The sequence below is a fragment of the Aplysia californica genome, unplaced genomic scaffold (genome assembly GCF_000002075.1).
Source record: "Aplysia californica isolate F4 #8 unplaced genomic scaffold, AplCal3.0 scaffold01607, whole genome shotgun sequence".
Taxonomy (NCBI): Eukaryota; Metazoa; Mollusca; class Gastropoda; order Aplysiida; family Aplysiidae; genus Aplysia; species Aplysia californica.
The window spans coordinates 38,803-53,327 of NW_004798877.1; the positions used below are offsets into that span (position 1 = coordinate 38,803).

The 14,525-nt window shown below is 43.9% G+C and overlaps 1 protein-coding gene across 1 annotated transcript in view; it reads right to left on the reverse strand.

Annotated features, from left to right (window-relative positions):
* LOC101848095 overlaps nucleotides 1-14,525 on the reverse strand; it is a gene marked incomplete at its 5' end in the record, with an annotated part of 28,623 nt that overhangs the window by 10,417 nt on the left and 3,681 nt on the right. Inside the window, 6 exon segments of the mRNA XM_013090869.2 lie at nucleotides 1,003-1,071; nucleotides 3,321-3,366; nucleotides 5,896-5,988; nucleotides 7,251-7,345; nucleotides 9,509-9,592; nucleotides 13,120-13,179. Coding sequence (XP_012946323.2) covers nucleotides 1,003-1,071; nucleotides 3,321-3,366; nucleotides 5,896-5,988; nucleotides 7,251-7,345; nucleotides 9,509-9,592; nucleotides 13,120-13,179 — 447 coding nt within the window.

Here is a 14,525-nt window from a genome sequence, read left to right on the forward strand (position 1 = left end):
TAGATCACTAAATGGTACCAAACATTTGGAGAGGAAAAAGAAGTAAGAAAACCCATCCAAGTAACTAGGCGTAAGTACAATTGCTCTAGATCACTAAATGGTACCAAACATTTGGAGAGGAAAAAGAAGTAAGAAAACCCATCCAAGTAACTAGGCGTAAGTACAATTGCTCTAGATCACTAAATGGTACCAAACATTTGGAGAGGAAAAAGAAGTAAGGGAATATATGTCTGGGTCAAGAAGCACAGCAACATCTCTAGAAACGGAACCAACAAAAAGTAATACCGGTACGGTAATATATATGTAAGTAAGCATAATTATTATGTTTTCCAGTATTTTTTGTTGTTGTTTTAGTAAGAGTTTTACTGCACTTGCAACACAATAAAGTCATAGAAGTGTCGAAGATTAGAGGTGTTACAAGGGAGTAACAAACACAACAAGGATGGAGGGGAGATAAGGACGACAGATGGTAAAGAAGAAGCAAACCACACCAGAGCACCCGCCAACCACCCACGTTTTTCCGTATAAGGGACCAAAGATTTAGAGAGACAAAAGTGGTTATGGGAAACATGCAAAACAGTGACACCAGTTGACACAGTCGTAGGTTGAGGGCATGCACAGCTGACCTTTTGTGTCCGACACAAAGGAGACATCTCCCACGGAGCATTTCACAGGAGAGGTTCCAACTGTTTTAATCAAACTATCAAAATCTGCTTCAACTCAGATTTCAGGTCCACGGTTCAAGCATCTCTATTCGTTGCTATTTCATGCCACACGGCAGCCATTTCTTGACACAACGTACTGACCCTGCTCTACAACACAGTACAAAAATGGTGTCTCAGAAAGTTCTGGAGCGGGCCCATGTGCGACCAGCAGTATCACTGAGTACAGAGAGTGTCGCATTCAACGAGGTTGCCGGGACTGGCTTGTTGTCCTCGTTGGAGTCGACTTCTCGTTAAATGTGACCTCGTTGAATGCGACACCCACTGTAGTTGTACCCACCTGCAGGGAACAGCTGTCAACGTTCCACGTGATGCGGCACATTGTGAGCTCCAAGACAAAGTCCAAAACCTAAAACAAGAGGAAAAGCTCCATTTGGATACACACGACCCTCTCTCGAAAGATCTGCTCAAAAGTGTAGATATGAATCCCTAAAGAATGATATTGAACACCGTCTCTAGGAAGCATATATGTCGGACAAACCTGCGGGAAGCAATAAACCCCTGCAGCCTGCTGCCAAAACAGAAAGATATCCGATATTTTTATGTATCCCGACGCGGTGGAATCAGGAGCTCCTCACTTTTTTGGCATACGGAGTTATTGGTCTTATCTTAAAGCTTGTCCATTTGCCTTTCTTTTGAAGAAAATAACACCCATTTATCTTGTATACAAGTGGAGATATTTGTGATAGAAGGAGGTGGGGTTGTCTGGTTTCACAGGTAAAAGTAGCCAGAAAATGGGCGCCAAAGTTATTTCCTTAGCTTGAGAATCCTTGAAAACTGAAAATGTACATCTTTTATGCATTTGATCAACGTTTTTAAGTAAAAATCCACACTGAAATGAATTTTTTATGGGCATAAAAGGTGTTGAGCCGAAACACTAAAATTTCATAAAATTTCCATTGTATTGCTGAGCGCTTGATTTCACCACACTGCCTCACATACAGTCAAACCTGTGTAAGGCGGCCACCCATTGTCAAGGAGAAAAGTGGCCGCATAAGACAGGTGGCCGTATAAGACAGGTGGCCGCATAAGACAGGTGGCCGTATAAGACAGGTGGCCGTCTTAGGCAGGACTGATCAAGATGAAGAAAACAAACCCCATTCCCAATCGAAAGTAGCCGCATCATTGTTGTTGTTGTTGTTGTTGTTGTTGTTGTTGTTGTTGTTGTTGTTGTTGTTGGTGGTTTGTATTTTGTTTGTTATTTGTATTTTGTTGCTGATTTTGTGCAAGGGTGACAATAAAACGAAATGTGTCAGACAAGGAGGACCGAGAGCTACAGTAAAACAAACACATGGGTTGCCACCACTCAGAGAACGAGCGACGCTTCTGTCACAAGTTCATATTGACGTCCATTGTTACTTTGTTACAGACTGGGTAAACAGTGACCACTCATCTCACTTACGATTTGTGTATGAGTTCTGTGCGGGGCTTATGGGTTATGAGGGATCACACGCTTCCCTCACCAGCAGCTGAAAATTTGTTACCTATTGGTCAACAGAGGGAGGGGCCTACCCAACATGATCGGTTGGAGGGACTACCAAACATCAACGACAGGTGATTAGATTATGACGGCTCCCACAGAACGCCAGGGGCCAATGCTTAATTTACGACAAAACGTAATGGAGTCACTAAGGTGGCCGTCTAAGACAGGTGTTATTGCTTAGTGTGATAGGGGTTGTGTGTTAAAATATGGTGGCCGCGGCCGTGTTGGACAGGTGCCCGTTTTACACAGTTAAATTATATAGAAAAAATGCAAGGGGGAAATGGAAAGTGGCCGTTTGTACAGGTGGCCGTCTTATAGAGGCGGCCGTCAGGGCACGTTCGACTGTATATGTAAGGCAGCGTGGTGGAATCAGACTCTCGTCAAAATAATCAAAGTGAAGAAACTTGCATTTATCCGCAGGTTTGTGAATTTTTATCAAATTTTTGTTTTTTGGCTCAACACCTTTCATGCCCATTAAAGAACTCATTTCTGTGTGGATGTTTCTGAAAAACATTGATTAAATACACAAAAAAAGTAAATTTTCAGTTACCACGGACTTTTAAGCGAAGGAAATAACTAATCTTTGGTGGCCATTTTCTCTCTAATTTTACCTCTGAAAACAGGTGACCCCCACCTCCTTCATTTGCAAATATTTCGACCTCTATTCAAGATAAAGGGATATTATTTTCATCCAAATAAAGACAAGTGATCAAGCTTTAAGATGATACCAATATCTCTACATGCCCAAATATTGATGAGACCCTGATTCCACCACGCTGCCTCACATATGTTTGTCTGTGTGAAGACGTAATGGTCAGCTAGTGCTCAGAAAAAGACAAACAGACAAAGCCAGCAGTGGGAACCAACAGAAGGACCTACCAGTGGCTGCTAGTCATAGCAGGCGTGTTACAGCACTTGCAACACAATAAGGTCATGATATGAGTGCCGAAGATAAGAGGTGTTACAAGAGAGTAACAAACACAAAAAAGAAGGAGGGGAGGTAAAGACGATAGATGCTTGATGGGAAAGAAGGAGCAAACCACACCAGAGCACCTGCCAACCAGTGTCTGTGGCATCCCTCCAACCACCCACTATACAAAGACCAACTCAGTTACCTGTGGGTCCAGAGCCTGGAGATTTGGGACAAGTTTCTCATCAGACCTGGAGAAGGGAAACATGGAGGATTAGTCAGCCTGAGGTGGCCATGTGGGGTCAAGTGTCCGCTGACTGCACACATGTGTGTGTGTGTGTGGGGGGAGGGGGGGAGCAAGTTATGTCTCATTGTTATTGAGTCAGCAGTCAAAGATAAAAGTAATAATGCTACTGAGTTGTGGGAACAAGACAGACAGACAGACAGACAGACAGACAGACAGACAGACAGACAGACAGACAGATAGACAAACAGACAGACAGACAGACAGGCAAGCAAACTAACAAACAAACAGACTGAGAGACAGACACACAGACAGTCAGACAGAAAAAGATATTTGATCTAGTGACGCCCTCTAAACACCCATTAACGTTCTCTTAGAGGACAGTGAGTGAGGAAAACTGTCTCCAGAATTTAAAAAATCCTTCCTTCATTTTCAGTTGAGTAAAGAGAAGCCCATTTGATTCCCAGTGTAGTATTTTACCAAACAATTCCAGACTCAAACACCTGAGCAGAACCAGGTGCATTGAAAACTTCACATTTTTTCACAAAAAAAGCCGGGGGCACCAAACTCCGGCCTGCAAGGTCAGTCTGTCTGGGCCACTGTCCCGCCAACAAACTCCGGCCTGCAAGGTCAGTCTGTCTGGGCCACTGTCCCGCCAACAAACTCCGGCCTGCAAGGTCAGTCTGTCTGGGCCACTGTCCCGCCACCAAACTCCGGCCTGCAAGGTCAGTCTGTCTGGGCCACTGTCCCGCCAACAAACTCCGGCCTGCAAGGTCAGTCTGTCTGGGCCACTGTCCCGCCACCAAACTCCGGCCTGCAAGGTCAGTCTGTCTGGGCCACTGTCCCGCCACCAAACTCCGGCCTGCAAGGTCAGTCTGTCTGGGCCACTGTCCCGCCACCAAACTCCGGCCTGCAAGGTCAGTCTGTCTGGGCCACTATCACGCCACCAAACTCCGGCCTGCAAGGTCAGTCTGTCTGGGCCACTATCACGCCACCGGGCGGAAAAAGAACCTGACAGATAAATCTAATCTAATCATTTCTTTCAACTCTACCGTGCAAATCAATTGTGCTTTTATAGACTTTGTAACTTTTAATGTATCACTCTCTTAAACCTGCCTGTCCGGGCCAACCCAGAATGAGGAGGATACGAAATTTCAGCAGAAAGACAGAGACACTCAATAAAACTTTCTCCCAACTAGAAAATTGAACTCAGTCCTCCTGCGTGTGACATCAAAGTGCCTAAACGCTACACCACAGACACTGGTTATCACACTGGCGCGGTTCAGTGCGTCAGATCTTTAATTTCCTACAGGTGTATTGTAGTGAACACAATGGTGGCATTCTCTCAGTTCTCCGGCCCAATTTGAAAAAAGTTTGGTGATCCCTGCTAGGAAAGGAAATGAATAGCAACAAGACATAATGAGTCATGTCACAGTACGACAGTATAACGCTATAGGTACCAAATTTAAGATCTGTTCAAGCCATACACCTGAATGATCACAATATCAATCTAGCCGCTTCGATTAACCCTATTCATACGTCGTGTTTTACTGTTGTATCCATACGACGTGGGAGCTCTGTGACACCACTTTCAAAGAGGAAATTTACTCGTTAATCTGATCCGTACGCTTTGCATAGCAGTTTGTCAAAATGATTTTTTGAGACACTGAAAGTTTCAAAGAGATCTTTGTACCAGAAGTATTCTAAAATGTGAAGAATACAACCCCGGGGGTACAAAATGACCCCAGGGCGTACGGATAGGGTTAAAAAGTTACAATCACTTGAAGATGTGGAGTCAAAAGTACACAGATGTGAGAAAATCAAAGTTTTGCCAGATATCTGGAAACAGGCACGTACGACCAGCGACTCATTGTGTCAGCTTGCTGCATGACCAGCCCTCATTAGTTTAGTTTTAGTAGAGGTTTTACGGCGCTCACAACTGCATACGGTCATATGAGCGCCAAGGGGTGGATGTCAACAGAGAAGTCCTTACAGGGAATCAGGCTTACTCTGCTCACCTCTCTAGCCTCAACAACACAAAGTCTGCTTCGACTATCAAGGCTCCCCGGAAATAGTAGGTCACAAGAGAGTGACAAACATACAAAAGAAGTAGAGGAAAAAGACGATAGTAAGGATGAGGAAAGAAAAAGCAGCAGTTCCCCCTATGTTGTTCAGGCACAGTTATGAGCATGACATGATGAATCAGCCTATTTACAATTCTACTGTGCATAAGAACATGTTAATGTCCCCCCCTTTGGGAATGGCGTAAAGACACTTCAGTCAGTAGCACTGCCCCGGGGAGTATAGCCCTGATCAGTCGTTTTAGTTTTGGTAAAAGAGTTTTACGGTACTTGCAACACAATAAGGTCATATAAATGCCAAAGATTAGTGGTGTTACAAGACTGTAACAAACACATAAAAGAAGGAGGAGAGATCAGGACGATAAAAGATCAATAGGAAAGAAGGAGCAAACCACACCAGAGCACCTGCCAACCACCCGCCCTGATCAGTTGGCCACATTGGGCTCCAGACTTGCCTTCTGTCAGGACACAGTGCAAATACAGCAGCAGCTTTCATATATGGGCTGACCTTCTCGCAACATTCCGGAACATTCTCCCCTGTCACGGTCCTGAAGCAATCAAAGGGAAGTTTTAGATTTAGTTAAGAGATTTACGGCACTTGCAACACATTTAGGTCATAAAAGTACCGAAGATTAAAGACGTTTCTAGAGAGGAACAAAGAAAGAAAAGGAGGAATTTTTTTTTAAAGTTTAAGTAAGAGTTTTACAGCACATGCAACACAAGAGGTCATAAGAAAAGTCACTGCTTGCAAAAACCAAAAAAAACCTTTCAAACAACAGAATGTTACAGCCTTTGATCCTGACAGTCCATCAAAACACACAATGCCACGCACCCACCACAGCTAATACATGCAAACAATGATTCTTTTTTTTTTTTCAATTCTCTCATTGGCCTCAGCTGTCCCCCACAACACAAAGGGCAGGTATTTTCTAACACCTTGACAACCAAATGTTTACATTACTGCAGGCTTAGGCACTTCTAAAGTCTAACATTATTCTACGACAAAGTGGCCTTGAGCAACTACAAGGTCTCAAAGCAAAGAGGGTCAGACAGCTGCATGTGACCAAGTGATGTCACCGCTCAGGTCTAGTACATTTTCTCCCCTTCTACACCGTGAACGTTGGCACTGGGTTGAGGAAGCCAACATTTTTACAAATCAGAATCAGGGGAATTATGAACTAAGAACATGTTTTTGTCACACGGAATAAAGATTGTAACAATTCCGCCAAATTCATAATGACAGGCAGCCTTGTATATGGGGTGATCAGTGCTGTCTGAAAAGTCTTCTTAAATACCCCGGGTGCTGCCAAAGCTTTCCTTCGCCCACCTCTGTAAGAAACCGCCAAAGCCCATGGCAATTTATCTGCAGGTTTGTGCTGACAGTTCCTAACCCATGCAAGCATGTGGCCACACATCCCGAGCAATTTGACGGGGAAGGAAGACAAAGACAAGGGGAAGGAAGACAAAGACAAGGGGAAAGAAGGACAGGAGTAGAAGTTTAACTTGCACAAAGGTTTGATTCACTGAACAAAAGCGGCACAAAGAACAGACCCACTCTTCCACTAAGGTACAATGTCTCTGACAGAAAGATAAAGACAAGATGATCGGATTACGTTCTAGGTGCAGGAGGATGTGAGATTGCCATCCATGTAGAGATGCGCATAGGGACTTAGGAATCAAACTCCTGTTTTCTGTGTGCGACGGCTGAAAGCCTAGGGTCATTGCTACACCAGAGATGGGCGTAGGTCAAGAGAAGGTCAAAGAACAGACGTGTGGAAATGTACAGCCGGGAGATCCCGTAGGAGCCTACCTCTGTGCCCAGACGAAGGCCTGTAGACATTGGTCCATCCAGTCCATCGGGAGATTTCTCAACAGATTGACAGACTCCAGTGTGGCCTTGTGAACCTGAGAGACAACTTGTTCAGTATCATGTTTGTTCAAGTAAGCATTTTACAGCACTTACAACACAGTTAGGTCATATAATAGAAGTGCCGAGGATTAGAGGTGATACAAGGGAGTAACACACACTAAAAAAGAAGGAGAGATAAGGACAATAGATGTTTGATAGGAAAGAAGGAGCTAAAAAACTAGAGCACCCGCCAACCATCCACCCTGACAAACACACACAGGAGAACAGTGGAGGAAAGATTTTCTGCCAGCCCATCCCCCCCCCCCCCCCCCCCCCCCGACCAATGACTTTCTTCTGATTTGATTCAGTTTTAGCTGAGTCAGCTATCATGAAACACAGTCACATGATCAAATTGTTCTACTTCATTCACCTTTTGGAGACAAGACGTCACGTGACCCAGCTCTTTGTGTGGGTGGTGTCAGGCACAGATGGGTCATCTCCTAGCTAGCCTGTTTCTTCTTCTTCTTCTTCTTCTTCTTCTTCCTTCTTCCTTCTTCCTTCTTCTTCTTCTTCTTCTTCTTCTTCTTCTTCTTCTTCTTCTTCTTCTTCTTTGTGCTCCCCTACTAGAACTAGATCTCAGGGGTAACCGACTGCTGGTTCTTCAACCTGCAGTGCAACTGGTTTTTGTGAATGTGACTGTTTTTCCAACATAGTACGACCCCGTGCATTCAAACAAGCACATTCTCAGTTCAAAGGTACTCCGGATGTTTTTTTAACTGACTGAAGTATTTTCAGTTTTGGCTGGAACTAATTTTGAATTTTTCCCAGGTGGCGGCTAAAGCCTACTCTTATAAATTTTAGGACCACAAAGGGATCTTTAACGAGCACAACTTGCACAAAGGACCTCTGAAATTTGTTGCCCTTATCTAACAAGGCTAGGTATTCGATCTTACCAACCCTTAGAACAGGGGTGTAGCTGAAAGACCACAGTAGCGGCTAAATACATTTGATCCAGCTTTAAAAGATGGGGGGACAGTAGCTCAACAGGTGTGGAGTTTGCCTGTCCACCCAGAGGTCCAGAGTTCGATCGCTGTGAGTGTTGAGTCTTCTCCCTCCTGTTTTCTACACCCCTGAACCTAATGTAGGCAGGGGCAAGCCCAGACAAGGATGAACAATTCCGGAGATCCCATGTGGGCCTTTCGCCCGATAAAGACCTCCTTGATAGTTCTACAGATGGAAAAAGTAGGTCAGTAGAAACATTACGATCACCATTGAATGATTCTACACTCTATGTAGATAAAACGGCCATGTACGTTAAAATCAACTGCACCGTAAAGTGAAGACCTCACAGTAAGTTACCCCATAAGTTTTAGCAGGGGCACGAGGAGAAGAAGACCTTGCTTTACATCAGAGTCAAAAAGCTGGGTTCAGAAAATGTGGGAGTTGACCCACTTGTGCAGGTCCACATGAGCCACTGGCAGACATTTGTTGTTACGCCTTCTCCATTAAACTTCAAGTTGTTCCTTCTCCACAGATGCTTATCCTCTACAAAACCTCAGATTCTTATCCTCTACAAAACCTCAAGTTCTCCTCTACAAAACCTCAGATTCTTATCCTCTACAAAACCTCAAGTTCTCCTCTACAAAACCTCAGATGCTTATCCTCTACAAAACCTCAAGTTCTCCTCTACAAAACCTCAGATTCTTATCCTCTACAAAACCTCAAGTTTTACTCTACAAAACCTCAGATTCTTATCCTCTACAAAACCTCAAGTTCTCCTCTACAAAACCTCAGATGCTTATCCTCTACAAAACCTCAAGTTCTCCTCTACAAAACCTCAGATTCTTATCCTCTACAAAACCTCAAGTTCTCCTCTACAAAACCTCAGATTCTTATCCTCTACAAAACCTCAAGTTCTCCTCTACAAAACCTCAGATTCTTATCCTCTACAAAACCTCAAGTTCTCCTCTACAAAACCTCAGATTCTTATCCTCTACAAAACCTCAAGTTCTCCTCTACAAAACCTCAGATTCTTATCCTCTACAAAACCTCAAGTTCTCCTCTACAAAACCTCTAGTTCTCTACAAAACCTCAAGTTCTCTCTCCTCTACAAAACCTCAAGTTCTCTCTCCTCTACAAAACCTCAAGTTCTCTCTCCTCTACAAAACCTCAAGTTCTCTCTCCTCTACAAAACCTCTAGTTCTCCTCCACAGACTCACCAGCACAGATGTCGTAACCATGGGATCAGACAACAACATTTCACATAGTTCAGGTTCAAATCTTTCTGTCATACAGGAAAAACCCTGAAACAAAGAAGGAAAAAGATCATATGTAATTATTGTAATTGTGACGTGGGCCAGTTTCTTGTTTGTTGGAGGAAGGAGGTCGACATCAACAGGCTAACCAGCAAGTAGTGGGAAAAAAAGAAAGTAAAACAGATAGACAGAAACAACAGAGGGAAAGAAAGGAAGACCAAGGAGGGGCACCCTCCAACCACTTGAGCATGGGGCTGTTTGTTTGTTTTAGTAGAGGGTTTTACAGCGCTCGCAACTGCATAAGGTCATATGAGCGCCAAGGGGTGGATGTCAACAGAGAAGTCCTTACAGGGAATCTGACTTACTCTGCTCACCTCTCCAGCTTCAACAGCACAAAGTCTGCTTCGACTATCAAGGCACCCCGGAAATAGCGGGTCACAAGAGTGTGACAAACATACAAAAGAAGTAGAGGAAAATGACGACAGTAAGGATTGGGAAAGAAAAAGCAGCAGTTCCCTGTTGTAATTCAGGCACAGTTATGAGCATGACATGAATCAGCCCATTTACAATTCTACTGTGCATAAGAACGAGAAATGTCCCCCCTTTGGGAATGGCCTAAAGACACTTCAGTAAGTGACACCGCCCCAGGGGGTGCATGGGGCTGTGGCAAAGAGCTTTGCTTCTTTATCTGACACCGATAAAGACAATCAGGAAGAGACAAATGCAGTTTGTGGAACACTTGAACAGACATATTGTTGTTGTTGTCTTCAAATCCCTTTAGCTGCAAGCATTTCGCTCTTGGCAGCGCAATGCCCCCCCTCAAGTAACCACATGTCCTTGTCATCTGGTCAACGCCAGAGTAAAGCAGGCTTTGTAAGTCTGTAGGTGTGTGTAGGAGCCTGCGTCGAAGAACTGTCAGGTTTGGACAGATAAAGAGAAGATGTTCAACGGTCTCCTCATGGTAGTCACAGTGTCTGCAATGGGGTTCCCACATGGGGTTAATTCTGTTTATGTGCTTGTTGGTGTGTAAGTGTCCTGTGCGGGCTCTGAAGATCAAAGTCTGATCGGCTCTACATAAAAGATTTGAAGGGTCTTTGGGGTTGGGTTTGTTCATGTACCCAAAGAGAGATCTTCCTGTTTCTGCGTTGGCCCATCTGTTTAGCCACTCGTCTCTGCTTTTGGCTTGGATGATCCCTCTGCAGGTCTGTAAAGAGGCAGCTGTGTCTGTCTGTGGCAGTATGCTCCAGTCTTCGATAGATGGTCTGCAGTCTCATTCCCTGGTACTCCAGAATGGCCAGGCACCCACAGCAGTGTGGCCCGGACGCCATAGGAAGTGCCCATCTGTTTTACAAGGCTGAGGATGTTCCCGTCCCCTCTGTAGTCTCCTCCTCCCTCGATGGCATGTTCCTGTCACCTCTATAGTCTCCTCCTCCCTCGACGGCTTGTTCCTGTCACCTCTGTAGTCTCCTCCTCCCTCGATGGCATGTTCCTGTTACCTCTGTAGTCTCCTCCTCCCTCGATGGCATGTTCCTGTCACCTCTGTAGTCTCCTCCTCCCTCGACGGCATGTTCCAGTCACCTCTGTAGTCTCCTCCTCCCTCGACGGCATGTTCCTGTCACCTCTGTAGTCTCCTCCTCCCTCGACGGCTTGGAGTACAGACATTGAGTCAGAGAAGACAACAACATCCCCTGGTGTTACTGCGCCTTCAAGAAAGTCCTGGGTGATCTGCTCCAAGGTCTTTACTATGGCAACTCTCTCTGCGTCATAGATAGAGCTGTATGTTCCACATGGGCCAGATTGTTGGGTCTGCTTCTTCTCTCCAAGGTTGTTTCGATATTCAATGGTAGATCCGTATCCAGCATTCCGTGTAGCATTTGTTGCCGACCCATCTGTGTATGCATGAATTGGAGTTTCAGTATACGAGTCCACTGTCTCCAGGGCACTAGTTGAACAGACATAATAACACCTAGTTGACCTAGCTCTCACTGGCAAAACTGAAGGCCAATGAGCCAGAGGTGAAGCAGAGCAACCTACTAGGAGAGTCTAAACAGACGGGTAATGGGGAGAGATCAGGCTAGTCTATAGTGTAGCTTATTCTAGAGCATCCAAGCAAAGGAATGTATGGAGAACCATGATCACTGATGTCCGTCGCAGATCTGGCTCTTGATGATGATGATGATGATGATGATGATGATGATGATGATGATGATGATGACAGCGGTATAAATATCTGTTACTTGTTTTGAACTCTCAGTACCGCATGGTCTTTTTGTAGGTATGGTAAAAATGTGTTACTTGTTTTCAATTATTCTCAATGTAGCAAAGTTTTGTATTTTGTGTACTAAAATCCAATTATTGAAACATATTCACATTTGCTGATGTCATTGGGTCAACTTATGGAAGCACTGTTTTTATAAGTTTTCTATAAAGAACAAAAACAGAGTTAGGCATTCGTGTTATGACTGTGACACCATACCTATTGAGTTTTTTTCAGCAGAAGGTAATTATTTGCTAGAGCCGTTTTCAGTATCCTCCCTTGAACTAGCCAAGGAGCAGTTATGGAGGACGGGAAATCATTTGCTAAAATCTCTTCTGTCTTAAGATTGGAAACAAGCACAGGAGTTTTGTTAGCTAATTTGGACCTTCCATAACAGGAATCTTGTAGCTAATTTGGACCTTCCATAACGGGAATCTTGTAGCTAATTTGGACCTTCCATAACAGGAATCTTGAGGCTAATTTGGACCTTCCATAATAGGAATCTTGTAGCTAATTTGGACCTTCCATAACAGGAATCTTGTAGCTAATTTGGACCTTCCAGTAACAGGTGTCATGTTAGCTAATTTGGACCTTCCAGTAACAGGTGTCATGTTAGCTAATTTGGACCGTCCAGTTACAGGTGTCATGTTAGCTAATTTGGACCGTCCAGTTACAGGTGTCATGTTAGCTAATTTGGACCGTCCAGTTACAGGTGTCATGTTAGCTAATTTGGACCGTCCAGTTACAGGTGTCATGTTAGCTAATTTGGACCGTCCAGTTACAGGTGTCATGTTAGCTAATTTGGACCGTCCAGTTACAGGTGTCATGTTAGCTAATTTGGACCGTCCAGTTACAGGTGTCATGTTAGCTAATTTTGCCCTCACTGCATCCAGGTGTCATGTTAGCTAATTTTGCCCTCACTGCCTCTATGTGTCCAAGCAGAAAAATGAGCAGCGAACCATGATTGCCTATGTCCATTTCAGATCTGGCACTCCAAGAAAAAGAAGAAAAAGAAAAAGAAGGAGGAGAAGGATCTGGCACTTGAGAAAAAGAAGCAGAAAAAAAGGAGGAGGAGGAGGAGGGGGATAGGGAGGGGGAGGGGAGGAGGAGGAGGAGGGGGAAGAGGAGGGGGGAGGAGGAGGAGGGGGAGGAGGAGGAGGAGGAGGGGAAGAGGAGGGGAAGAGGAAGAGAGGGAACAAGAAAAAGAAAAAAACAAGAAGAAAGTAGAAAAGCAAAAAAGGCACAGTCCGACATTCCCATGTGTACCAACAATCTTCAGCCTTGAGCTTTCTCTACACTAGGACAAAGTAGAACTCACTTGAAGAACAAATACTGTCGCATCAAGAGACAGGCATCCTCCAGTATTCAGGTTGGATTTCTGAAGCATAAAAAAGTACAGAAATGCAGACGATAACGCAAGTTATCAAACAAATGAATGACAAACTGTAATGTTTTAAGCCCCCCTCAATACAATTTAGATCATCTACGATGCAGGCTGCTTCCCCGCGGTCTGGCAGGGCCAACCCAGACTGAGTGGACACAATATCCAGCAGAAAAACAGAAACACTCAATACAATAACTTCTCCATGTCAAAATTGGTCGCTTTTAAGGACAAGCCGGCGAACCCAGACTTCGGGGGATTCCAGAAATCTTGATCAACACCAAAAGAGGACATTGCCCTACCTGCTGGAGAAGTTTGGTTTCATTGGTGTGTATATTTGTCTGGTTATAGAGAAAACTCTCCTTGTCTTTTAAAGTTTGGTTTCATTGGTGTGTATATTTGTTTGGTTATAGAGAAAACTCTCCTTGTCTTAAAAAAAAACTGAACAAGGGGCAAAAACTTTTCCCTAGATTTTCTCAAAACAGCATTTTTCGAGATAGCCCCCCTTGTGCTTAAAAGTGACCAATTGAACTCACCCCTATTGCAGGAAACTGTGAATACCCTTTCCATTACATCACAGATGCCGGTCTTACATGATGAAGGCTCATGATGATGATGATGATGATGATGATGATGATGATGATGATGATGATGATGATAAGATAAGATAAGATAAGATACATCTTTATTGTCCAGATCCTGGCACATTGGTTTGGTGTTCCACCACGAGTACACACACACACACACACGCACACACACACACACACACGCACACATACAACATACAACACACAACAAACACACACACACACACACACGTACACACGTGCACGCACATGCACACACAAGTAGGCTTACAATCACATACATAATATAAATGAGCAGCAATATAAACAATAATAATCGTAAGCTAGATACACACTCAATGTTATTTTGATGCATGCTCTAAGGTCGTAGGTACACCAAACAAGATAGATGGTCAAGATGGAAGCATTTTGATAGATGATGGTAAAAATGACCTTCTGTATCTTTCTTTGTTACAGATCAGAAGCATGGGTCTTTTACTTCTGACTGATGTGTTTATTTGAGGGAACAAGGGATGTTTGTTGACTAAAAAGATGGAATTAATTTTATTAGTGCAAGCTGTTATGTACAATTCATCCAAGTAGGGGAATGAAGATGTTGAAATTTTACATGCTTTCCATATTAGTCGATTTAATTTTTCTTTATCTTGTTGTCTTGTGTCCCCGGCCCATGCTGTTATACAAAAATTGATCATACTTTCTATGGTGATGATGATGATGATGATGATGATGATGATGATGATGATGATGATGATGATG